This window comes from Anopheles bellator, chromosome 2 (genome assembly GCF_943735745.2).
Source record: "Anopheles bellator chromosome 2, idAnoBellAS_SP24_06.2, whole genome shotgun sequence".
In the NCBI taxonomy this organism is placed as follows: Eukaryota; Metazoa; Arthropoda; class Insecta; order Diptera; family Culicidae; genus Anopheles; species Anopheles bellator.
The window spans coordinates 3,205,512-3,231,398 of NC_071286.1; the positions used below are offsets into that span (position 1 = coordinate 3,205,512).

The following is a 25,887-nucleotide window of genomic DNA, read 5'->3' on the forward strand; positions in this document are numbered from 1 at the left end:
ACTTTCCCGGGAGGCACCTAATCCGAGACCCTTCGAGGACGGAGGCGTGTAATGGTCTTTAGAATATCACATTATGGGGAAAATAATCACAACCGGCCGGTTCGGAAATCTTTTCACATCTTTTGTGGGTGATGCTTGAGTGATCTCTTGTTCTTTGCTGGGTTGGCAACAAAGCATTAAAATCCGGGCGGGATTTCTACATGACGTTTGATATAAAAACAAAACGGGAAACTTTCCACAGCACCGACCAGCGACGACGAGTGTGCCGCAGGAAGCTTTACCCTTTTATTCATTTACCCTCGCCCAACGCGAATGCAAACTTTTAACTTGTTTTCGCCATTTTTTTGCACCGTGCCCAACATGGAGAAAGGATTCTCGTCTTCAGAACGATGGCGCACAGCGCGAAAGAAGCGCTAGTTGTTTGGTCCTTTTAATTTGTTTGGATCACAACCCAACGGGAGAATGTGTTGGGACGGTGTACCCTCGCTTGTAGCTGGGTTAGTTCGTGATGGTTTGCGAATGAAAATCGCGTTCGAAAATGCACTCATCGTATTTGGACACTTCCTTGACGATGTTCGTCAACACTTTCTTGGTCGAATTGTGGCAAAGAACTCGTTTTAGAGCCGAAGTACCAGGTCCACTTCACTCTTTAGCCTTTTGTTTCGATTCAGTGGATCAGTGATGATTCGACGTACAAAATTCACAAAATCATTTCAAAATATTGCTTACACTGCCCAATAAGAGAGGGCTAGCGCTTCTACTAAATCTCTTTCAGTCTCTCGACGATTTCGTGTATTTTTTCTACGACATCCGGTGTTGCTATTGTTTTTGGACGTCCCTGACGTGGATCGTCCTCAAGGCTTATAACACCACAGCAACCCACCTTTCTACTGTACAGTAATTATCGTAGGGACTGGTCAACTATTTAATTAAATCTTGGCCCCACTGAGGTTCTCTGCCAGAACTCGCAGTATAGGAAATTTCCAAAGCTTACTCTGTCACAAATTGCTTTCTGGCATTTCCTGCCATTACTTTTCGATCAACCCAACGATACTTGAATCTCCTTGAACCTTGTCGACAGCCTCGATGTCTATTATAATGCCTTTCTGCTTTCTTCCTTTGCATCTCCTCCAGTAGTGGACTGCAGGGCTTGGACAAGCGACTCGCATTCTCCACCGGAACAACGGGGACACGATGTAGAGCGGTGGACAGCGTGGAGATGGAAACGATCAAAAGCTTGCTGTTGCGGCAAACGTCACCCGGCTCGGCGGCCGACTATGATGAGGGCTCGCTCTGTGGTGACCGCTTCGTGGACGTCGAGAGCCTCTTCGAGCCGTCTGCCGTCACGGCGACGACGACGACGACGGACCTGGACGGACGACGGAGGATGCAGGATGATGATTTCATTCACCCGAAACTATCGAAGCTGAAGCAACCGCCGGTGATTGTCGGTGTGGCGGTGAAGCGCAGCCTCCGGAAGCCGTCACCTCCGGAAGCGGGTGGGACGTTCGAGCAGTGGCATAAGGACATATTCGGTACGGCGGCGCTGCCACAGGATGATCTGATCGGGAAAGCGATTGAAAATGGTTTCGGCGAAAGAGAGGTGGCCGATGCCCGTGGCGACGATGGCCCACTGACGGCCACCGGGAGTGAGCCAGCTAGTGATAAGGATTTGATCGATTTGATCGATTTCAGCAGTGACGTGGAGGAGGCCGAGCCACCGAGTCCGAGGGTCGAGTTGTGGCAGGCACCAGCATCACCGCCTCGGCGGAAGAAGGTTACATTTCAGCTGGATGATGACGATGATGATAATGATGATGATGATGATGATGCGGAAGAGGATGGTGCCGACGAGCTGGAGGAGGTGGTGCGTGCAATGCGAGAAGACATCGATACATCGCGCAGGGTGCCCCGTAATGAAATATCAACAACTGAGGCTGGGCAAACAGATGACATTGTGCGGAGCTGGAGTCCCCAGCGGTTGGTGGACTTGGAGGACGAGGAGGCGGTCGACGAGGACGACCCCGGACGGCAGGCCAGTGGGGGGGCGGCTGGAACGGAAACGGTTCAGCGCGCATGCTCCTCTCCGTTACACACCGAGAGCGAGAGTCATCATCAGCGTCATCCTCCGTCAGCAGCGAAGTTGTCACATTCCGATGGTGGTGGTTCCGTGCGGGAAATCGACGAAACGTCACCTGAGGAGCTACCTGAGTGGGGGGGAGCCGCCAGTCCTGCCGATGGCGGCCGGAGCTGGGAGCTGGTGGATGTTTGTGTTCCGGACGCATGCGCCGGAACGGAATCGATCAACGCGTGGCGAAGGGACCAGCACTACTACCACCATCTGGAGCCCCACCACGACCATCACGGGGCCAAGCGTAGTGTCAAAGGACCACCACCACGGCTTCGGACATCGATCGATGACGGCGGCGGCAGCAGCAGCAGCAGGCAGCAGCCCCTCACTGGGGGTGACATTGAGGAGGGCCCTATCGTGGCGGCGCACGGCGGGCGGAGAATCGATGAACGCGAAGACGATGACGACAGCGCACGACGGCCAGAGTCGGGCCAACGCAGTAGCAGCAGCAGTTTGCTGCGAGGATTAGAGTGCATCAGTAGCGCCCGGTCGACGGTCGGGCACCACCAACAACGGCAGCACCACAACGACGGCCAGGAAGCGGGAGGCAGTAGCAGTAGTCGGAAGCAAGCGAAACGTGGCGCGCTGCCCGTGGCCAGCGAAGAGAAGGCGACCCAGGTTTGTGCGAAGAACCCGGAGCATCGACGGAGCACCGACGGAGTGACCTCGTTGTCGTCGGACAGTGAGAGTGAAAACTACTATGGGACATGCTCGCCCCCGCCCCCGACGGTAGTGCGGCCCAGCTCCGGATGCTGCTGCTGTCATCCGCCACAGGATTCGGATCGGGCGCTGCTCGTTGAGGTAACGCTCAGTGCCCATCTTTGCGTTCCGACCCCCGCCGCTGCTGCTGGATCGCGGGAGCGGGTGCTTCGGGACAGTGCCACCAACACCAGCGAGCAGCCGGAGGGTGGCGGCCAGGGTGCCAAGGACCCATCGAGCGCGGACAGTGGCATTATCCTGCTCGACGACGATGGTGACGAGTCCGGTGATGGGGCTGGTGTCGTGAAAGGACACACGGGCTACTTCAGTGACGGTGGTGGTGGTGATGAAAATCGGGAACCCGTCGCTGGGTGTGTGCGTGAAAGCAGTGTGCGGGAACATTCCGTCGCAGCAGCGGCAGCATCCTTATCGTCCTCGTTCGAGGCGAGCCAGCGCTTGCAGCGTCTCGAGGAGCGCTTCCGGGGGTTTGCGTCGCGAGCGGCCGGACTAGGGGGTGGCGGAGGCCGCGGTGGCTCCCTGCCCTCGTTGCTGCGGGCGGGTGACGACACCAACACACGCGCAGCCAGTGTACTGTTCGCTTCGACCACTGCCACTGGCGGAACGCACACCAACCACAGCGGCAGCGTATCGACGACCACAGAGACAGGTGGACACCACGTAGCAGCATCCGGTGGTGGCAAGCCCGGAAGCGGTTGGCGGCAGTTGGTGCCGTCGAGGAAAACATCGTCGCTCAACTGTTTACAGCCCGCGACTCGTGGCGACGACGACAACAAGCCCACTGGGCTCTCTGCATCGTCGCTCCTATCGCTCTCCTGTCTGGATCTCGAGCGGAAGCGCCGGGAGCACGGGGAGCAGCAGCAATCAACGGTTGACCGGAACGGTGGTCACGGTGCCGCCCCTGTGGACGGTGGACTTTCGAAAGCCGTTTCACTACCGTCACTACCGTTCAGCAGCGAGCCTTTTGACAGCCACCCAGCACAGCGCCACCAGCGGCCGGTGGAGGAACTGCGCTGCTTGCACGGCCTGCAACGGATTGCCAACGACACGCCGGAGAGCAGCGGTGGTGGCAGTGGGGCCGAATCGGACGAGATCTGCACGATCTTCCCCGGGGGCCAACCGCGGGTCCCGGATCCGTTGGAGTTCGTCGACGAGACGGTGCTCGTGGGATCAACCGACGGCGAGGAGGACGACGACGACGAGGACCTCACCTCCGATAGTGGTGTTGGTGGTGGGGGACCGGTGAGTGAGTTCGGGCGGCTCGAGAAGCTGCTGGCCGCGGATCCGCACACGAACTGTGAATTCGATACGCGCCACCTCCAGGACTACGAGCCGGGCGTCTATCGGATCAAGTACTGCTACGATGAGCTCGAGGAGGAGCTCGAGGAGGAGCTAGAGGAGCGGCTGTTGGCACGGCGTACCGGGCCACCGTTTCCGGTGGGACCTCCACCAGCGGTACCGCCGCCCCCTCCGCCTCCACCGAAGGTCAGTGGGTCAGTGTGTTCGGTTCGGAGCCGTGAAGGAGTGGCCAGTGTGAGTGCGGCTCAGTGTAACCGGGCCGGGGTCGGGTCCGAGGTGGGGGAAGTAGTAGTGGGTGATACGAGTGAAACGCCGCCTCCGACTCCACCGCCACCGCCGCCACCCAAGGGTCAGGGGTTCCTGTCGCTGCGGAAGCGCACTGGGGCGGTGGTCCGCGGTGTCGGAGTGTCCGGGGTGTGTGGTTGTGTGATCGAAGCCGTGCCCTTCTACCGATCGGAGGCAGCGGCGGCGGCGGCAGCGGCGGTGACGAGCACGATGCGGGAGACGGCCGGAGCGGGCGCGGGGACCCTGCGGGGTCTGCTGAAGAAGCCGAACCGGCCGCCGCCGGTCCGCAAGAACCGGGTCGTGTTCGACGAGACGCGCAACGAGTTCTTCGAGGCGGACTACATCATCCTGATCCGCGAGGACTGCCCGTACGACGAGGAGGACGAGGAGCCGTGCACCTGCGGTGAACACGAGCTCGTTCGAATATGTTGTGACGAAGGCTGCAACTGTGGCTACACCGACGATGGCCGCACGCCACCGGTAAGTATCTCCCAAAGGCGGCGACCTGCCCGGTCAGGGTCCGCAGGGTCAACTCATTTGAACGTGGGATTTTTTTCGAGCAACAGTTTTATGTTGTAGCCATCTGATTCAGGGACCAGAAAGGCCTCTGGGGCTTAGCGGGCGGGCTATAACACATGGGTTGAAAAGTCCTGAACTGAGCACATAGATGGCGCTAGTTTTATTGCCTTTATCGCTATTTTCAGTTAGTACTAACCTTCAAAAGAAAGCTGTTAAAAGTTCATCATATTCCACTCATTATTTTGTGAGTTTGTGTTAAGAGGGACACTACTTTTGTTATTTTCAAAACAATGGATCGAATACATTTCCAATTTTTAACGTTTTAACTTTGAGTATTCTGAGGACTCCGCTCCATCAGAAATAATGAGAAAACGTTGGTTTGCTGACTTCAAATGTGTTCCGATAGGGACACCGATGATACAGAACGCATCGGACTTCCAAACGAGGCGGTAACATTACGAAAATCCATGAGCATTTGACTATGAGAAGGCTCTGTTCAAAGGGGTTGCCGCGTTTTTTCACTGTTAATCAAAAACAAGAACGTGTTGATGATTCTGAGCAGTGTTTGGCCATGATTAACTGGTTAACAAGCCGGATTACTTGCGTCGATATGTGACAATGGATGAAACAAGGATCCATCACGTCACTCCGGCATCAAAACGATCGTCATCTGACTGACGAAGTGGTGAACCTCCTCCAAAGTGCTCGTAAGCTTAACAATCGACAGGATAGGTTATTGTTTCGGTATTTTGGGATCTGCATGGTGCATTCATCGACTATCTCCTGCGAGAAGGGAAATACCTTCAACAGCGAATATCATAGGGCGTTATTGGTGCGTTTGTATGCCGAAACAATGACAAAACTACATGTATTGAACTTCGGATTGCTCCCAAATGGACCGTATTCGTCAGATTTGGCTTCCAGCGACTACTGGTTGTTCGCAAACCTCAAAAAATGTTCACTTGTAAAAGAAATCGTTCGAATGAAATCGTTCTGTCTTAGGCCCGGAACTTTTCAGCCCATGTGTTGGCACCCATTTCGTTGCTGTGTTCCTTTCGTCGTCAAACGCGGAACAGAGCAACGGAAAAAAACTAAGAAATGGAGCATCTCTCTAAAAACTTCCTCAAGAAAGGAAGCAAAGCTTGCACGGTTTGGGTCCAGCGCGGTCTTAATTAATGGCCGTGATGGCTATGAAGTTGGTGGCGTTCCTCAGTGCTTCCTGCCTTTTCATTTACCTAAAACACTGCGTGCGCGGTGGTGGGCGTTATTTCGCTGATTCTTTGTGGCGTAACAGAGAGAGAGAGAGCCCAGCCCAGCTCAGGAGTTCCGCTTGGCGCACTAGCCACCTGTTGGGGGAAGAGACCAGAACCGTTGGGATGCACTTTTCCAGATCCAACCATTGTATTGTGGGGAACAGCGTGACCTTGCTGCTCGTGACCTCATTTCGGTAGCGCCCGGACCCATCCTTCTTGTACGGACAAGCGAACGCAGCGTTCCGAAAACCAGCAAGGACCTTCCATCAAATCTGCCGTTTGTTTGGTCGAATAGGGAATCCGGGGAAAACGAGGGCACCACAAAGGGAGCCGATGGAAGGCCGCCTGCGCACCATCCACCAACCCAAGGACTGCCTGTCGGTCATCGTCTACAGGTCGAAAACGGCAGCCTTCCCCGGTGACGACTCGTTGGACGTGCTGCTTTGCAAATATCTTAAAAAGCACAATTTCGATCTCCGATTGCAATCACCGGGTAATGCTGCGAAACGTCCGATTTGCCTCTCGCGGTATTCCTCGAGCCAACTCGAGCTCAAGTGTTGGCCTCAGGGAGTACGCCACAGCGTGACGACGAAGGGTGATGATGATAAGGACGATTGTCATAAGGACGAGCGTGCCTGCCAAGAGTTTTCGCTTCGACAAGACGGTGGCCCCACGAGTCGCAAAGGAGTTCTGGGAGCTCCGTCATCGCTGCAGCAAGCCATCGGATTGGGGTCATTGCTATTTGCTTCCACGATACACTTTTTCCGTTGGGTCACCGTAAGAGGTAGCCAACGCCAAAGATGCTGAGATCCAGCGATAAGACGATAACAAGAGGCGACGACGACGGAATAAACGGCGAGCCCTTTGTTGAGACCGGACCCTTTCGAAAACGGAAGGGCTTGTAGTTTTCAGCTCCAGCTCCTGAGGGAATAGCTGTCAGACTCAGGCAGAAAGGAACAAATTTTCGGGTACGGTAGGTAATGGTTTAGTGCCACGGACCAAGATAAACAAACTCGGAGATGGTTGAAAGGGTGTTCGAACGATCAGAATTCTGTAATGTAAGATTCAAGTATTGGGACTTTGCATTAATTCATGCGGCTTTTATTCGACAATTGTGGCCTAACTACAACAACAAAACGTATGACTACTTTAATGAAAGTTTTGTCGGTCGTTAGTAACTACTGTCAGCCATTTTCACGTAGCTCCAGGATTCTGTGTCGATAGAAGCGATCCAACCAGAGATCCACGGTCGACGAGCGTTGTCATGTTGAAAAATCTCTTTATCAGTTTTTTATCCGATTCAATTAATTTTATCGGTTTAACCCAAAGTAAAATCAGCCCTTTATCCCATTTTAGTCGTTTTATGGCCAAAGCTTGCTCTTGGCTATGGTGCACGCGATGACATACTGAGCTCCCTAACTTGACACTATACTAGGCTGTTCAATAAGTTCGTAGAAATAGAAAAATAAATTTTTACGGTTTGAAATACACTTCATTATTCAGTATGGCCTTCCTAAACATCAATACACTTGTTCCAAAGAGACTCCAATTTATAAATTTCATCCCTGAGATGATAATCTGGAAGGCCTTCAAAATACGCTTCCACAGCTGTTATGGCGTCCTCATTTGATCGAAAACGCTTTTCAGGCATGTTTTTTTTGGGTCTGAAAACAGATGGAAGTCGCTAGGGGTCAAATCTTGTGCATACGATGAATACTCAAACAATTCGAACTTTAAATTAATGTATTTTTGCCATTGTTAAAATGCTCTTGTAACCGGGTGCATTGTTCCATTTTTAGCGAATGCGGTACCCTCAATTCTCAGCTTTCTGAAACTCAATACTTCAGTTAAAATATTGGTTATACTGCTCAATGAGATGGCTAGACGGTATACTAAATCTCTTTCAGTGATTAACATTCGTTCAAAAATCTCCCTTGCTTTTAAATCTGCCAAAACTAAAAATTCAATCACTTCACGATACTTGATTTTTTCCGTTGTAAAAAATGCTGTGACACGTCGATACTAAATGGCTTAAAAAAAAGAAGTAGGTGCACGAACGAATTTATTGAACACCCCAGTCGATGCTCCTGTACACAGCCGGTGTGAGAAATGTCATCCCGATCGATGAAAGCTCAAAATCACTTGTTTACACATGTAATTATCATTGGTTTATCATTAAACTATTTTCTCAGTGAATGTTTGCAAATATTTCAAAATGTTTGTATGTTTGCAAATATTCCAATTGCGCATCAAACATTAAAATTTCACGATTTGATTGGAGTAATGCGGCGCGCGTCGTGTGACTCCTGCCCAAGAAAGAGTTTACAATGCCGAGTTTGAGAGTTGAGTGGGCATTAAATTGCCACCAACCGGGGCCGGCATTAATCAAATAGTGTCTTCTCACGTCTTTCGGGCAAACCACCATTCTATGTTACTTCAAATTTATGTAACCAATGCAGCACCGGGTGCCATTTGTAGTGGCACAAAGAGCCGATTTTGCATTACTTGCTGCGTGCCCATTAATTGATGGAATGTGGCGCACCAGATTTTACAACAGTCCCCGAGATGGCATTGGGGCTCTTTGTTTAACGAGATCATAAAACGAGGCGGCGCTTTATGTGTGCGAAGATTAATGTGCTTTGATTGTTTCGAACCGCTCCAGACACCAGGTCGTCATGTCGTTGGGCTGGCCTGTTTTGTGGACCGCACGGGCGATGGCCAGGGCCGTGTCGGAGATGGCTGGCAAAATGCTACTCTTAATTATAGTGACCCTTGCTCTGCAAAGGAGGCGCACACATCGGTCGATGGACGAGGGGGCCACTAATAGGTGACCCTGTCGCCAAGGCGAGTCCCCACTCAGACCTTTCGAATTCCGGCGATGGAGACGCATGGTGCCTCGAACGAGGATGGTTTATATTCGGTGCGTTCTAGCCAAATCCAATAAATCAACCACTTCACCACGTGCACACGGTACTCAGGGAATGGCCCAGACCGGCCGGTGCGTATGTAGAGGTTACTTGCCATTTGCATGAAACATAACGCCAGCGAACATAACGACGCACTTTTATGCGTTCGGCCGGCGAATTTCGAGGCGGGCTTCCGGGGAAACCGTCGTCGTCGTCGTCGAAGTCGCCATCGTCATCGATCTAACGATGTTTGATGCACTGTTGGCGATGGTGGCCACATGTGTTGTTTGCCATTAACTTTTGTGGCCCGGTGTCGGCTTCGGTTAAGCCAGGTCGGTTGGCGCAGAGTGGCGCAATGTTCGAGAATAAATCTAATTATCCGTGCGGACGGTCGGGGTCTTGGCCGGCCCATCCCGATTAAGAAGCAAGATTTGCGGCCCGGTTGTTCTGGTGGTCGGTCGGAGAAAGTCCTTTCAACGCCCGTCGCATCGCGTCGCTAAGACGCATTTCGGGCCGCGTGCTGTGGCAAATTGAAATGGGCCTTGTTTATTGAATCCTGGCCACTTTGCCCGGGCCATGGCCATGGTGACGGTGGTGTTCGATCGTAAAAACACTGCCTCCCGCACCCACACATACGCACGCACACAAGTAAAGCCCGCCCCACAAGCTTCCCGCTTGAATCGCCCTAGGGCCCGTCCCAGACACGATGGAGCCGCCTGGTGCTCCTCGATGGCTATCTGTGTTTGCTTTTTTATATAGACCGCTTTCGGACAAGGATTCTGTTTTGGAACATCACTTGGGAACTCGTGCGGGGGTTTGGGGCTTTCGGTGTCCCTGGGAGCGAAGTCCGCAATATATCGTGCGACGGTCGACGACGGTTTGTGGTGAAATCGTTTTGCGATCCGACAACGGACGACGACGGAGTGTTTTCGAGGGGTCCTCTCCCTCTCTCTCTCTCTTTCTCTCTCTCGCTCGCTTAACAGAAAAGGATTGACGGTGATCCGGAAGAGTGCGGGATTCAGATCTCGACGAAATCGGATTTCGTCGTCGACGTAGTCGCGCGCGTCCTGTGAGGTACCACACCCCATCGGGAGGCCCATTTTCCCTCGGGAGTGTCGTCGTCGTCGTCGTCGTGTCGTGTTTACGGTTCACAGCGCTAAGATGCGAGCGAGAGGACGCTTTTTTCCCCGTGGCGTCCGAACACCCCACCACGCACCCTATCTCCGTAATGGCTAGTCGCTTCGTCAGCATAATTTGTCGTTTCGCAAGTTTTCGTCGTCGCCATCGTCAAGCTGCTGCTGGTGCTTCCGCCAAGAAAATTTATCTCCCGGTCCCACCGCAAACGGGAAGTATGGGAAGCATAAAACTGCTTATTGCCGGTTCTCCGTACGGCCGTCCACCGCCTGGTTATGTTCGCGCGGCTCCGTGCCAACTCTAATCCAAAATCAGACCCATCGATGGGTCTCTGACAGGGGTTTTTTTGTTGGCCCGGGCAAGCGAATCAATATGCCCGCCTTTTTTTCCACCGTGCCCGGGCGTCCTTTTTTCCAATCTGTTTTCAGTATTTCCGTTCGCGCCCCGTATGCTCGTTCTCGGTTTTTCGTACACCAACCGTACCCGAATCGATCGATTCGGTCGGTCACGTGCACGGCACGATGGAGAGAAGGTGCGCTCGACGAACGACCGGACCCCGAGCTCTGGGTTGGCACTGGGTCCCACCACCACCGACTGGACTGGACTGCTGGTGGTTCACTGGCCTCGGGTCCGGGTGCAATGTCATCTGGAAAATGCAGTCTCCAGCCACGACGGGCGGCACACAAGTTGGCAGGCTCCGCCGAAACCGGATGCTCTCTGTTTACGATAATTCGAGAACAGCTTTCGGTGGCAGCCGGCCACCAAACAGCGCAGGTGACAGGGGAGTAAATTCGCCATTTCCCGGGAGGTTCCCATTTTTTTTTCGTTTCTCGAGTTTTTGGGTGTTTTCCATTTGCAATCAGCACGGAGAGCGTTGGCAGGAACGACGGCGAACGATGTGAGTGAAATGGAGTTCAGAATTGAATTGCGGCGTTTTTTTTTCTTCTTTCGCGATGACATAAAGGACTTTTACATTTTATTAATTTACAATCGAAACGTGAAATTAGTTTCTGGAGCTGGCGGTTTTGTGGTTTACGCCGAGTAAATGAGGTTACACTGGTTCAAATTGGTTTCGCATAATGGAACGTAGCCGAAGCAAACATGGCGGCTAATCCTGTGCCGTAAATCAGCGCGCGCAAATGTACACACCTTTCACCTGTTGTCCTCGGCTTTGATGCACACACAAGCACACAGTTGGAATAATAATTACACATCAACGAGCGCACAGGAACGAGGTTCTCGGAACTTTGCCTCGGTGAGGTTCATTTTAAATTGAAACCAGCTTCTCGGGAGCCAGCTGGGGCTTTCCGCGGCCGACCGTCGGCGTCGGCTTTCAGCAGCTTCAGCTGTCGCTCGGCGAAAGTTCGCCATCCGTTCTCGCACGGTTCTTGGAAGGCATGCGTCTTGCCGGTCGGTGTGCCTCGCGGACGAAAACGGGCAACATAATTGATCCGTTCGCAATTAACATTGCTCGCGGGCAGGCCGAAAGGTTGGATGGGTCGAAATGGAATGGTTGTTTGCTAAACAGAACAGCGGGAAAACTCTACGCTACAGCCAGCCCCAGCGAATGGCTAGAGCAAATTTGCATCTTAAATTAGATGGCAATATGGCGCTGCTGGTCGATGAAGTGATAACTATTCCGTCCGGTTGTTTGGTGGCGTAATTAGTATTCCAGTGATCGGTCTGATTTTTAATGACATTCATGCTGAACTAACAACCTTTGGTTTGGTGTTGAAGACAATCAATTGCCATTGCCATTGACAGAAGGACGCAGTAAAAGTATTGCAATGGGTAATTATCCGTAACCGTTGTCAACTCCTCCGCTAGAAGTAAAGATAATACGTTACAAAATAACATAAATATATCGTTTTTCAATTCAAATTTGAGCTAAAACCTGCCTCAATGGGGCACTCAGATACGGCTTTCACGAAATATTTCCGTTTTCGGAGCGGAATAGACGTCTCACTTAATTGAAGTAGGCTGTGGCCTTGTGGTGAGTGGACGCAAATGAGATGCGATAGCTTTGGCGTGAGAATGTCCTCACTCTCACTATGCAAAATTGTGCTTTTGGAGAGAATTTTTGATAAATTTCAATTCGACTCTGTATATTTTTGAACTTTTTTTGTAATTTGCAAAAAGCTTCAAAAACTTTTTTTTAAATGTGGTGTAGTTAAGTTTTTGTTCGTGATCCACCTTACTACTTGGGCCTTATCTTGGGAGTTGTGCGCCGTCACCTCTGCGCGAAAGATTATTACTATGGGGTCGTTTTAGTAATTTCCATAATGGCGAACAAATTAGCGTGACACGGTTGTATCACATTTCCGGCCGTTGCTGCTCGTGGTGTTTTCCGAAAGCCACAGCGCACAGTGCGCATCGTGGAGCATTTCAAGTACCTCGCCCTCGGTCGGCCCCGTAATCCTTTCTCCGGGTGTGCTCCCCAAGGGAGTGCTTCGTGTGGTTTTTCGTGGTACTTCGTTTTTCGCTATGTGGTGGAAACCGAGAACTTCTCGGTGCTCGGTGAGCGTACCGGAGTGTCTCAAATTGTCGCTATCATAATGTTTGCGAGGCGCTAAAACCTGTCCCCGCATACACGAGGCGTTGCCACGTGGCGTGTATAAGTGAAGAGCGCACATACGACATATTCTCTTTCGAGAGCTTACCGAAAGCCACCGCGTTGGCTGCTAAGGAGCGCTCGGGGCTTATGCAGTATCCACGTAGCTCGTCCGATGGCCCAACGGTAGGGAATGTTCGGACATAAAAAAGGCCTGCCGCTCGACGGGAATGACACACTCGAAGATCATGCCGGACGCCATCGTTGGTGAAATTAAAGATCCGCTTCCTGCCATTCCTGGTTCGACTGGGATGACCATCGTAAAAAAAGGACCCGATGGTGTTGGTGGTTGGGCTATTGCCGGAGGCTTAACTGGGTCACACGGCAGGACCCGGTCGTAACGCTGCAGCAAAGCTGGTCACCATCTGGTGGTGAAGGCCACAATAAAACTGCAGACAGGGGCTACGGGAGTTCCTTCTGCGCTACGCAGCAACCTTGCGGGGCCGTGTCGGCCATTTCAACTCACGGCCGGCCGTTAACCGTGTCGTGGTAAGGAGAGTTTCACTTTGCACGTGACTTTCGTAACAAAAGCGTCCCGGAAATGAGTTGGATGGTTGGCAGGACGAAGATGAGCAATAAAAAATGATAAATTCGAACACAAAAGACGAGAGAATGAAAATTTCAATTATAATTAAGTTTAAGTTCCCGTAAGCCGGTTCGGTGCTTAGTTTCAAGGGCCTTCAAGATCCGTTCGTTTAAAGAGAACGAAACTTCGAACGCCCCTTGTTGGGTATACTTTCCGAGAAAAGAAACCTGAACGAGTTGAGGATTATGAAAATTTCCGAAAGGATATCTTTCAATCTTTGGGCAGACAACTTTCGTAAAATTTATGCAAAATGGAAAAGAAAAAGTGACAGGAACCAGAGCACGAGAATTGAACGACCACAACGACCCATCCATCGGGCCGGGGCCGTTTGTTTGTGGGACAGTTTCAACCAAACTCGCTCTCCAACAATTAATGTATGCTTTGGAAAGGTTCAGTTTGTTGGTTTATGGACCCAAAACTCCAACTAACCCCAAAGCGGATTGGTTTCGGGGATTCGTTCGTTTGGCTCTCGGCCTTCGGTTTTGTCGGCTTGATTGGCAGGGCAGTTCTCCTTTTCCAAGACCCGTTATGAGGGTCAACTTGGTGCGCCCTAATGAAGGCATTATTAAATTGACTATTAACTTTAATGTGAAACATTGGAAATTAGAAGAAACCGAAGAGAGCTTACCGGGTTCAATATGGAAGAGTTTTGGTTGGCCTATAGATTTAAACACCCGGCTCTCCAGACTTCGGTAAAACTCGGTACAAAATGGCTGATAATTTAAAATAAACTGAATTCAACCAAGAATATCTGCCCCATCTAGCACACGAAACGATGAAGCAAAATTTAATAAAGCCAAATACGGTAAATACGATTTTATGAGCTCCCTCGGGGGCAACTAAAGATTGATCCCACCCATTACCTCGGAACCCCGAGAAGCGTCTCTTGCATCGAAAAGCATTCCTCATAGGCGGCCGGTGAACCTGGCCATCAGATCTGATCCCGCGCATTAACCGTAAATAGGTTAATGAGCGGACCTTCGGACCGGCGGTCTTTCCAAAACGGGGTCCACGGGCTCGGGGTTCGTTGCTCCCTAGGGAGGACATCCGGTTCTGTGGGCCGCTATTTTGCACGATGCACCGGCGATGACGGCGACGACGACGGACCGACGGCGGAACCGGAACCGGGGTTCGCCGGTAATTTGGTGGCAGTAACTCTTCGCCACGAGCACACACGAGAGCCTGAAGAGTCTGTGCCCCTCGGGGACGGGTTAATGTGCGATAACGAGGAGCAGATGGAATTATGGGCTTTGGCCCTAAACCTCGGTGCTTGAGAGGAGCCTGTTTTGGGGCTGGTGTCGCCGCCCCATCAAACGACGTAACAAACTGGGATGCACTTAGGGTGTGCATCCCAATTTGAAACCAGTTTTTCCATTAAAAATTAAATTAAATTAAACGATATTTGCTCCTCAATTTTTAGTTTTCAGTGACGGAGCTCCTTTTTCAGTTGCGGTGGTGGTTGACTTCCTGACCCGAATGAATTATTCCCCGAAACAATGGCCGCTCCCTGTTTGGCCGGCGGGCCAACAACCGACCGTAACAGTAAATGGAGGTCGACAGCACGGTGGCGAAGGTTTAAATAAAAGGGCCACCTCTTCTGCCTAGCGACCCACTTGCGCACTGGTAGCTGGCACTAACTGTGTACTCCGACCGACCGAGAAGGGATCGGCTGTCTAACACCACACGAGGACGAGGAGTACAATAGGACGCCTCTGGTCCGTTACAGACTCTCTCACCGTGTGCCAAGGATGCGACTTCCTCCCTGCCAGAATGTGCGATGAACGATGGTTCGGGGCGCTATTTTTAACAACACACGTTGAACCATTGCGGCTGGTGACCGCAGGTGAAAATGGATCTGACTTTCCACGGCTGTCACCACGTTGTCGCGTGTCGTGACCACTTTTTGTGTCTCAAACGGCTTGGACTCCCCCAATGTTCGGGATATTTTTTACACGCGAACGAGAATTGTTGGTACGTAGCAAGACAGACGGACGCCCCAATGTTGGCCTCTGTCCCCAATGTTGGCCTCTGCCAGGCGCTCGCTAATGGTTTGAACTCAATGATTTATTTTTCACCATTTAAAACAAATGCTCCTGGGATCCCTTGGGAAGCTCCATCATATGCCGTCTGCCGTCTGTGTTGTAGAGAAGTCTTAAGAAAAACAGAATCATACACCATCTTAGGACCAAGAAGATTGATTATAGGTCGTTTCAATTTCACCACCCGTTAAATCGTAATGAAAATCGCTCAAGAAAACATGACTAGAGGCAGCGGTGCTTGCGGTTTATTGGATTGCATCGAGCCGATCCAGAACAGGGCAAAGGAATATTCTTGGCCAGCTGTCGCTGGAGCCAGCTTAACAGCCATTTATATCGCCCATACTAATCTTCTGAGCCGTCGTCCTCGGTCACTCGGCGCCTAGTGACGAATGGCGCCCGTTAAATATAGTATACCGATGATCTAAGTTTCTTAGAAGCTGCTGCTGGCGATTTTGGGGATTTGGTGATTAAGCTTCCGGCGCCCGATCCACCTCGAACGGAGTGCTCCGGGGGAGCTGGCGCTAATGTTTTAATAGCAATCTCTCAAGGAGGTGCCGGTGAATTTTCACAAGAACACTTCGATGCGACTTTCACAGCTATTTCGAAACCAAGCCTTAGACCGTACCGTTTTGCGCTGGTTGATGGAGTTTCGAGTTTCGGCCAAGGCGGCTGCTTCGAAAAGCACAACAGGTTTCAACTTCAACCACCCTAGGCGGGGTCCTCGAAATGTCGATAGCTTGCCAATAGGTAATCCCCTCTTTTCCCCAGTCGGAACTCTTTTGAAGGGCTGCTACTCAAGCTCTTGTTTAATAACCTGATTGATTTACCACCGTCAAGTGGGCACCGTTTTATCGGTTGAAGCATGTTTTCACGACTAAAGTTTGAATGTTAATCGGCCCTCCTCCCCTTCCTGAAATCCGGCTCGGCGACTCAAGAGGTGACACTCTTGAATTTGAAACAAGATTGAGTGTCCGCCAGCTAGCCACGACTACATTAGCTGCGACGCAGTTCCTGGAAAGACCGACCGACTCGTGTCTGGGGGTTTGTTTCGCAGGCCTATGTTTTGGTCAAGCGATCAAAGTTGGCGATTTATACAGGACCAACATTTTCCGCGAAAAGCTAGATTGAAATCTCGGTTTCTGCTAATGTCCTTGACATTGCTGTCATAGGTCAAAGACACCTTGAGCCATCCTCCCTGCGGTGTGATGGGTGTGACATGTTGTACATCAAGGAGCTTTGTCGACGGGGATACCCACTGAAATCCGGACCTTTTTGCTGGAAATATGGGGACATGTACGGCCAAGAGAGCTGCCCCTAGCGTGATGCTGCTTCCGTCGGAAGCAGCGCCCAAGATGAGCGTCGTGTATTCGTTGCGATGAATTTTCATCCTACCGCTGGTTTTGGATTCGGTGAATCCTGGGATTCTGGCCGCCGTAGGTTTTGTCGACAACATGAAAGATATCCTATTTTCGCTTTAACAAAAGGAACTCGTCGGAAGCAGCACCAGTGCGGGGTGCTTTTTCTTCTGAACTGTGGTCTATCTTCTGGGGGATTCCTAACACTTCCGAAAATCATGTTGCGTTGGGCTTCGTTTAGGTGTTTTCTGTGAAAAATGTGATAAACTCGATATCTAGATTTTACATCAGTTTTGAAGCACCCTGTGCCCTCGGTTGCCGGCTGTCATCGGAAACAGGGTGTCGTTTCGTTTCATAAGCAAACAACTAACGATAGAAAAAACGAGATATTAAATAAACAATTTTTTTTTATTAAATATTGATCAAACGAACAAGGAATGTAATATTTACTGTCGGCCCCTTGTCCGGTGTCCGCACGGGACGCGAAAGGGTTCTTGATTAACCCGAGGACCTTCCAATCCAATTGACCTCTCCCTGGGGCTCCAGCACGGTGGTGACGGCTATGAAAAGATCTCCATTGACAAAGGTCACCGGAAGGATTTCCGTGTCCAGGGGCTTGCCTCCGGGCCCAGGCAAGACATGACAGGAAGTCCTGGCAGATATTTAATCCTGCTTGACAAGCAAAAACTCCGATTATGCTCCGTTTCATGGCATTTCGATACACACAGTCCATGGAAGGTGATCCTATAGGCACCCGGCGGCCACTAGCTTGAACATCGGCCCCCTACGGGGACCTTAGAAAGATAATGTTTGAATCGTATGTTGTATGTTCTGAGCAACGTCTTCGCTTTGGGAAGCGTTGAGCAGACAATCATCACTTAATCTTGGTTGTCTTTCAGCAAAAGCGTCCAAAAGGCGTTGGTACTTCGAGTTGTTAAGGTTTAGTTCAGAGAATTTTGTGTGTTTAGCGTTCTCAAAAAAGTTCTTTTGGATTTACAACCACATAAGCTTTTGAAGTTATTGAATATTGATTTGTCTGTTATTGTGAGAGACTGTTTTGTTAATCAAATCAATTTGGAATTCTAAAGAACATATTTCTACAGTGATCCTATTTTATTTATTTCAACAGGGATACTATATTATGTAGGATTTTATTACAGAATCCATTACGCGCCATTGTTACGTGGTGGGTCCTGCAAATTGAGCAACACACACCAGGCCTTTGCCGAAGCGAGACTTCGTGTTACCTGCCGCTTTCTATCACAAATCCAAGGTTGGAATGGCATAATTTATCAAGACACCCGTGGGTCGTTGGGCGTCTCGGTCTCTTATCGACACCGGCACAGTTACACGCACCGACACCGATGAAAATTAATATCCTGCGCCAAACGAGCATCGCGTGGCTTCGATCTATCCGCCCGAAAGCTTCACAAACGGCCGGCTTTGTCGAAATCGAACCGAACTGAGCCACGCCGGTGTGCTGGGGTGTTCGAAACAGTTGTCGAGCAAATTGGGCTCCTTTATATCCTCGCCATTAGCAGCCTACGCGCAGTGCCGGCGGCGGTTCCTCCACTCGAATCGGTTCCGTTTCGATGATAATTAATCTCGAACCGCTCGCTTCCTTCGCGAATCCAATTGATTTTCGGTTCTCACGAAATTGGTTCGCCGGCCTAGCATCTCATCCACGCGGATGAGAATTCATCTGGAAGGAGATGTTTCATTTCCTCTTCATCGACCGAAAAGAAAGCAAAGCAAAACGACCACGACCAGAAACATCTTGCTGGACTCTACTGGGCGCCTATCAGTGTGTTTTGCTTATGCCTTTAGCCAATCTCTCACAGGGGTTCGGGCAGATCTGGACGGAAATTCATAACTACCCCAAAACAACCAATCAACGATAAAGAACGGAGGTCAGTCAGGGAAACAGTGGGTCGTCGCCATCGTCGGGAGAACTTCATTTTCGATTATGTACTCTATCCGCCCTATCCCGCGACCACCGTCGTCTTCGCCGACGGATAAGAACCTTGCTGTCGTTCAATTATCCTTTCCCGAGGGGGTATCCTTTTCGGTTCCACTGTGGCCCTTTCGTGTGCGACGACGCCCTTGTGTCTTGTGGTTGAAGTATGTCCCTTGGCTTGCGGCTCACGATGAAGGTAAAAATAGTTCCAGTAAAGCCGGGCAGCTACCGGAGCTGCCGGATTCACTTGACTGACGACGCTACCGTACGCTGTGCGGCCCGAAGGCTAGCGACCGGCTAAAGGAAGCCATATCGTATCGTCTCGCCTTTTGACAGGTCCTTAGAGATCGAGGGCACACCGATCCGGTCGGTAGGCACACCACCGCCTAGGCTAGACCCGCATCTCCGTCGGACCCTTCGCTTGCGTTATGTCGTTATGTCGAACGAAAATGATCCTTACGACGAGCGACGCCCTATTGTTGGGACACATTTTCCGGCAACGAGGGAGGAAAATTCTCGAGAACACAAAGCCGTTCTCCCACCGAAGACCGTACCTCACCGACGCTGCCGGAATCCTGGGGAAATAACAATAGCGTGGCAACAACCGGGTCGGTTCGCGGGTTAATGTTAGGGTAATGATGAGGCCACGCGGTATTTATCCCGCCCAGACCGGGATGGGACCGCCCAAAGGAGCCGAAACATTTTAGTGATAAAGTAGTTGACGTTGGCGAAGATGTGCCCAACAGGAGGGATGCCAGGATTCGAGAGGGAGGCATGTGCGATCTGCGAGAGGTCGCTTATCGGTTCGCCCGGAAGGATTATAAAGTATGCGTGTGCTGAAGGAATGCGGTTAGCTTTGGGGCTTTCTGTCGTTCGGGGGCCGGCATTCCGGGTTGTTACACATAGCGGTCGTTAAAGTTCGGTAAGCCTATCCTTGTGACAATTATGGCAAGATAACGAATCATTGCGGGAGGATGTTAAACAACCAGTCAATCTTATCGGCCTCACAGTTGGCATTGGGCAGAAGAAAATTCTCGTTTCATACCAGTTTTGAGGTGCCTTCAATGTTGCTTGGAAGCTTGAAACTTTAATTTTCGGATGCAAACGCTTTAAAAGCGTACAGAGTACTACAAAGTCAATAGGTTGGAGCAAAAGAATGGTATCAAAATTCACCTAAAAGAATGGTATCAAAATTCACCAAAATTATTTTGACAGAAGTCGAAAAGCGTCGACCTCCGGCAGACGTCGACGGTTGTCTAGTCGACATAGTACATCGACATAGTAAATCGACGTACAAGTTTACGGGGCTTTTCCCATCCTCAAAGGACACTTGCAAAGGCAATTTTTTCGTTTGATTGATCTTTTCATATGACCACAATATTTTTCATTCAATTGGTTGTTTCATTTTTAATTTGAGATCTAAAGTGGATTGTTAGTAAAGGAAAAGTCAATGAGACGTGTGTTTGTGCAGAAGTATTTTGAGAATGAATCCTAGCGCTTATCTATCACATAAAAGACCGAATGCCTGCTGTCAGGCATTCTCCAAACTTCAGGATATATGAACATTGCCCAAATGATTGCCCATGTGGGAAGTAAAAAGCATCTTGTCAAATTTTTATTAGCATTGTAAAGGGCTACATACATAATAAATTCTGCCCACCACCCCCCTGGGGGGATTCGCCGTTCGTACCATATCGTTTAAAAGCCTGCGCCTCGTAAGTGTATTTGCGATGCTGTTTGGTGTAAACGTTGTTCGTCCTTTTTTTCGTGCGTGCCTGCTGCGTACTTCAGACGCCATTACACGCAACGGTACGGTGCGTTGGTTGCATTACGACGGCTAACCCCCGAGAGTTCGGAAGCCTTCTCAGAAGGACTTCACTTCTTGGACGAAGAGTTTTCAGACGAGGCGCACGCACGGAGCCTGCGCTCTTTAGCAGCGTTACTAATCGGGCATTAATAATGCATCGATGACCGGCACCGGCCATAAAAACCGTTGCTGTAACGCTGCTTTCCACGTGACCAGGGACGGGAAACCCATCGGGGCGGAGTTGATGTAATGACGGAAATCAGCTTCTCACATGCGCCCGATTCTACGTCGCGCACGGCGCGTGATTAGATGATCTTTTATTCAGCAAAAATCACAATGCTCGCCGGAATCTTGCCCCGGGAGCACGTAAATTGTTTCCGCCCTTTCGGACCGTGTCACTGTTCCGTCTCTGGTAGGAGCACTAGAATGCACCTCACGGAAAATCGGAAACGGCGTCGGTTCCGTGTGCGAAAGTGATTCTGATTTATCGGCCCGAACCGTACCGAGCGATGTGCCGGCCATTTTATGCTTTCGATTTTGGTGGGATTGTTTTACTTCCTCACTCTGGCAATTCAATTTCGAGTGCGCCTCTCCCGGCGGTGCGATTACACGCTTCGTCAACCGTCTCGCCTTTTGTTCGATCGATTTACGGGTCGGAGTTTACGACCGCTCCTTGGCGATGCCAAAGAATGTCTCGGGCTAGGTCCGCCAGAAGCCAGGCTGCTGCACCTTTTGACGGTTGTGTTACGGATACGAGCGGATTACTGATGCGCAACAGCCAGGTCTCCGGGTTTGATCGATCGCAAACGCAGATTGAAACATTCCGGGCGCGCGTTCCTATTGTTTTACGGTTACGGGCCCACCACACCCAACTCCTAACGAAAGTTTCTCCGTTTCTCTCTCCGCTTGCAGAGTCCGAAGTTTGCTCCCCCGATCGAGTTTGTCGACCAGGCCACGCTGAGCCCCCCGGAGGGCTACAAAGACGGCAGTGGGCTGCTTGACAATGCACTCGGCGGGGCACTCGGGGGACACGTCTTCGGCGCACAACATATTCAGCAGCTCCAGGTTATCCAGCGGCTACAGCAGCAACGGGCTGCCATGCTGGCAGCCAGGGCTGCTGCTGGCCAGCAGGGACAACAAACGGGCACCGCAGGCCAGGGCCAGACCGCCGGTCCACAGACCGCCGTCCCGGGCGGGCAAACGCCGCAGTCCCAACCGTCGTCGCAGCAGTCGCAACAGCAGCACCAACAGCAACAGCAACAGCAGCAACAAACTGCAGTGTGCACCGAGTGTGCCGAATGCGCCGAATGTGCCGCCAAGCAGATGCACGACGAGGGTGAGTACGGACGATCGATGAATTGCGGAATTAATTTCATAAACGCTTTTATTACAACTGAATCACTTTACGAGCGTCCAAACGTTGATTGAAACGAGTATTGGACTAGCGTCCGTAAACGGGCGCTGGGCGTTCAGCGATGTTTTTTGGAATACTTCAATCAATGCTTTTAGCCGGGTATATCATTACGTTTTATTACATCGGGGCCCGTATGTTATGATTTAATTAAAAGAGCTTAAAAATAGCTTTTAATCAAATGGATGATTGTAACATCGATTTAGTAGTCCTGTCCAGTCCAGTAATGGCTGCTCGACATACAGATCTCCATGGCAACCAGAACATTCTTCGAACCAACATGTGCGTCATCGTAGTCATGTTATTCATCTATTCATTCGAACATTTCTTGGTATCTCTTCATTTGGTTAAATTGTGTAGTTCCAATAAATAAATTGAGTGGAAAAATCAGGTTGAGGTGATTCAACCTTTCGGTTCTACGTTGGAAATGTACCTGACAATGAATCAAATAACATTTATGTTGATGCTCACACACCCGGGTCTGTGTAGACAAGAAGATTAACATACAAACCCAATAATATTTTGTAATTGTACAGGGTGCGACATAGTTATATGACCTATTTAAATGTTTTAATGTCGGTTGGACACCTTAGTCTTCAAATAGTCACACAGAAACAATTCAGAAAAAATTCGGCAACAATAAGCATGTATAGTTTTCATAGTTTTCACAGTTGAACGATTATGTTCAATATACAGAGCCAAAATTTTGGTCGCTTGTTTTGGAGTAAACTGATCCATAGCTAAAAGTTCATTAGACTGACGTTTCAGATTAGGCCTACTTGTCAAAATCGACTAAAAAATGGCGGAATTATTTGACATTTAAGTAGGTCTTGTAACGATGGCGCACTCTGTATGTGTTACAGGAGTATTAACTTGAGGAAAAATGTGATAAACTTTGAATAGAAAGCTTTCGCCGAAATCCTTCTTATGTCTCCATGTCGCGATAAGAACTCAATGGTGTAAGGCTTTTATCGATTTCGTGACCAATACTGTTGGGTATTTGTAACAAGTATACCGCAAGGTTGCTTTTTGGTGACAAATGGGGCCTGTTAGGCAAGTTATGTGCCGCCATTAAAGTTACGACTCTATCAAAACCATCATCCACCAACCGAGCCGCGGCTTATGATTGCCGATGTTCGATTTATGATTGGTGATTATCGATGACTCTCCGAAGCAACTCGTTAACGTCTCGCCCCGCCCCTGCTTGCTGTATTGCCCCCACCCCGCTGTGGGTGGCAGAATCATGGACAGCTTGTTTTCGCTCCATTTCCGCTCCCGGAACTCCCGGTCTGGCGTGTTCCTCGCGTGACCTTGAAACCTTTTTCGATGGCGAACGGAATCTGGCGCCCTGGCCTGCTTGTAACGGTCCCAAAAGTTACCAATCTCCTAAATGCTTAACTGCCCTCGGAATCCTTGGCTTCCTGGAGAAGCCTCCCAAAAAAAAAAAAAACAGCAAGTAGACGGTAGTCACAGGTCACCGTTGGTGCGGAAATTGCTACTTCAACCTTCGTTTGTGCGCCACACCGACCGGAGCGCCCGTCTGGTATTTCGAAGGACGTGTTGCTGCCGTCACTTGGAATGCGCTCGGTCGTCCCACAGGAAGTGGCACCGGAAATGTTGTTGTAGGACCGTGGCCCCAAAAGCGGCCCTTCAATCGGTTGTCGACGGGAATGGGCGGGTCCCATTCTTGTCCGCTTTGCCACACGCGCCCAGGAATCCAGGTCAACCCGCCGGGGGAACCCGAGCCGGTCCAGGAATGGAATGCAGGTTTTCGATTAAATTTGTTCGCTGTACATCCTGGACGGTGGGGCTGACACTGGGAGTGCGCGGTGTAACAGAAAACCAATCGATTTCGAAGCACCCTTCATTCGTTTGGGACAAGAATTGTTTCTGCCTGACAGGGCGCTGACACCAGACACTCCGGGGAATGTGACTTTCGTTTGTGGCCCATCTTCAATTTCCCAGAGTCACATCGGGAGTGATCCGGAAAAGGTTGGTCCAGGAAGTAATGAGTCATAATCCTTTTTTTTCCACCGCCACCAAAAGGTTGACCTGGGATGGTCCTACGGCAACAATGTGGCTCCAGTGGAGTGGTCCATTCTGAGGTGCTTCACATAAAATGTCGACAATCTCCCGCATTCCAGAACTCACCGATTCATGTGGCCATCGGGGGGCCATAAGCTGGCCGAGTTAAGTACCCTTACCTGTTGCAAACCTTTACCCCGTAAGATAAGGGCACACACTTGTGTGTGACATTGTTTCGGGACACGGCCGACAGAAGCAATAATTCCTTTCGTTTAACCCAGTCTGATTGGCACGATTAGAGGTGGTTCCAAGTGGAACGTATCGTCGGACGCGCGCGAGGCGCGAGGTCTCTTATCGTCCGTCGAGTCGACCTGAAGCTCCTGGTGGAGCTCGCCACGCCATGCCGGTGACCTATTGTTTGACGTCCGGAAGTAGGAAACTAACCTGCGGGCTCAACAGGTTCAGAGGCCGCCCTCCGCCACGGGACGGAAATTGAAGTTTCATTACGCTGTCTTCCGTTTCGCCTGCGTAGAGACCAAATTTGTGTCCGCCGCGGGGCGTGCGGGGACCTGCCGTGAACCGTGACCCTCGTCGTAACGATTTTGCGTCACGCATGACTTCACACAGCACCGTGTGCATGGTTGGTGTCCCCTCGAATCCTCGAGCGGAAGGTTGACATCACCGCTGCCCGTGCACCGGAGGGCGCGAGTGACATTTCGATGGCGGAAGTACGGTACGATGCGCGTGTGGCGGCCGTTCAGCGTGTAACGTCATCCGGAACTAACCTCGAGCTGCTGCCACCGGCCGTACGTCATACCGGTTTCACTTCGTGGAACTTTCGGACCGCACCCAGTGCACGGGGACGCACAGGGACACGCGGCCACAAATGAGTTGCGGACGGAATGTCCGCTCCTTCAGAAATTATCATCTGTGGGTGAAGATTTGATCGTCGCGTCAGGCAATTTACGCAAGAATTCATTCATTATTTGCAGCACCGCCAACCCATAGCTCATTTAATTTGAATCCAGGACCCACGGCCACGGAAATGTTGTAGATTTATGAATTGTCACCAAAGGCGCACGGCGTGAACGGTGCTCTAGTCCGGGACATCTAAAGCTCGGCGGCCACCGGTAAAGCCTCCGGGCCATGTTAGCTTCGATGTGCCAGCAGCAGCGGTGGTCTGGTTTGAATGACGGCGAAGGATGTATTTGCAGATGGGCTCCACTCCACTCCGGCAATAAAGTATCACCGGTGCCACGAGAAGCCGCATGCCGAGCACAGCGCCCGGGGACGCGTCACCCAAGTGGAGACCGGGACGTCTTCCTTTTTGGAGTGGCAAGATTTATTCGAGAACATGAATTTTGCCTTTCGTTGAACATCCGCCCGACGGTTAGGACCGTTGGTTACTAGATTGGGCGTGGGGTGCCGCTGGGGTGCATGTTTGACAAAGTTCTATTTGCCGTAATCGTAGCAACCTTTTTTCTATGCCAAAACACAGAATATCTCCCAATTTTTAGAACAAACTTAGATTTTGGCTGATTCGATTTAGTTGAAGAATCGATGAAAAGTATTGACAATATTCTGAAGTTTTGCACATTTCTGACGCACTCACTCTAACACTATTTTTTATGTCAATGATTCCATTTCTAACGAAAGCCCTCGCTGTTTTCGCAGAAACTTGCTGCTTGGTTCCGGATCGAATGCTTTCGTCGAATTCTTTTACGGTCTTTAGCTTGTTGGAAAGAAATTTGAAAATCTCTCCGCCAAGAATTCTAGGTAGAGTTACCAGATCTAGGATCTGAGATTGAAATCAATCACTCTCGGATGGTGTTTTGTGAGTTGTGTCGAGGAT

At 50.6% G+C, this 25,887-nt stretch overlaps 1 protein-coding gene across 1 annotated transcript in view; it reads left to right on the plus strand.

Moving 5' to 3' along the window:
* The first annotated feature begins 1,219 nt into the window (after positions 1-1,219).
* The window catches only part of LOC131211889 (uncharacterized), a 42,473-nt gene continuing 17,805 nt past the window's right edge, over positions 1,220-25,887 (plus strand). The window contains exons 1-3 of the mRNA XM_058205557.1: positions 1,220-2,375; positions 2,556-4,912; positions 21,512-21,935. Of these exons, the coding sequence (XP_058061540.1) occupies positions 1,220-2,375; positions 2,556-4,912; positions 21,512-21,935 (3,937 nt within the window). The remainder of the gene's footprint in view (positions 2,376-2,555; positions 4,913-21,511; positions 21,936-25,887) is intronic.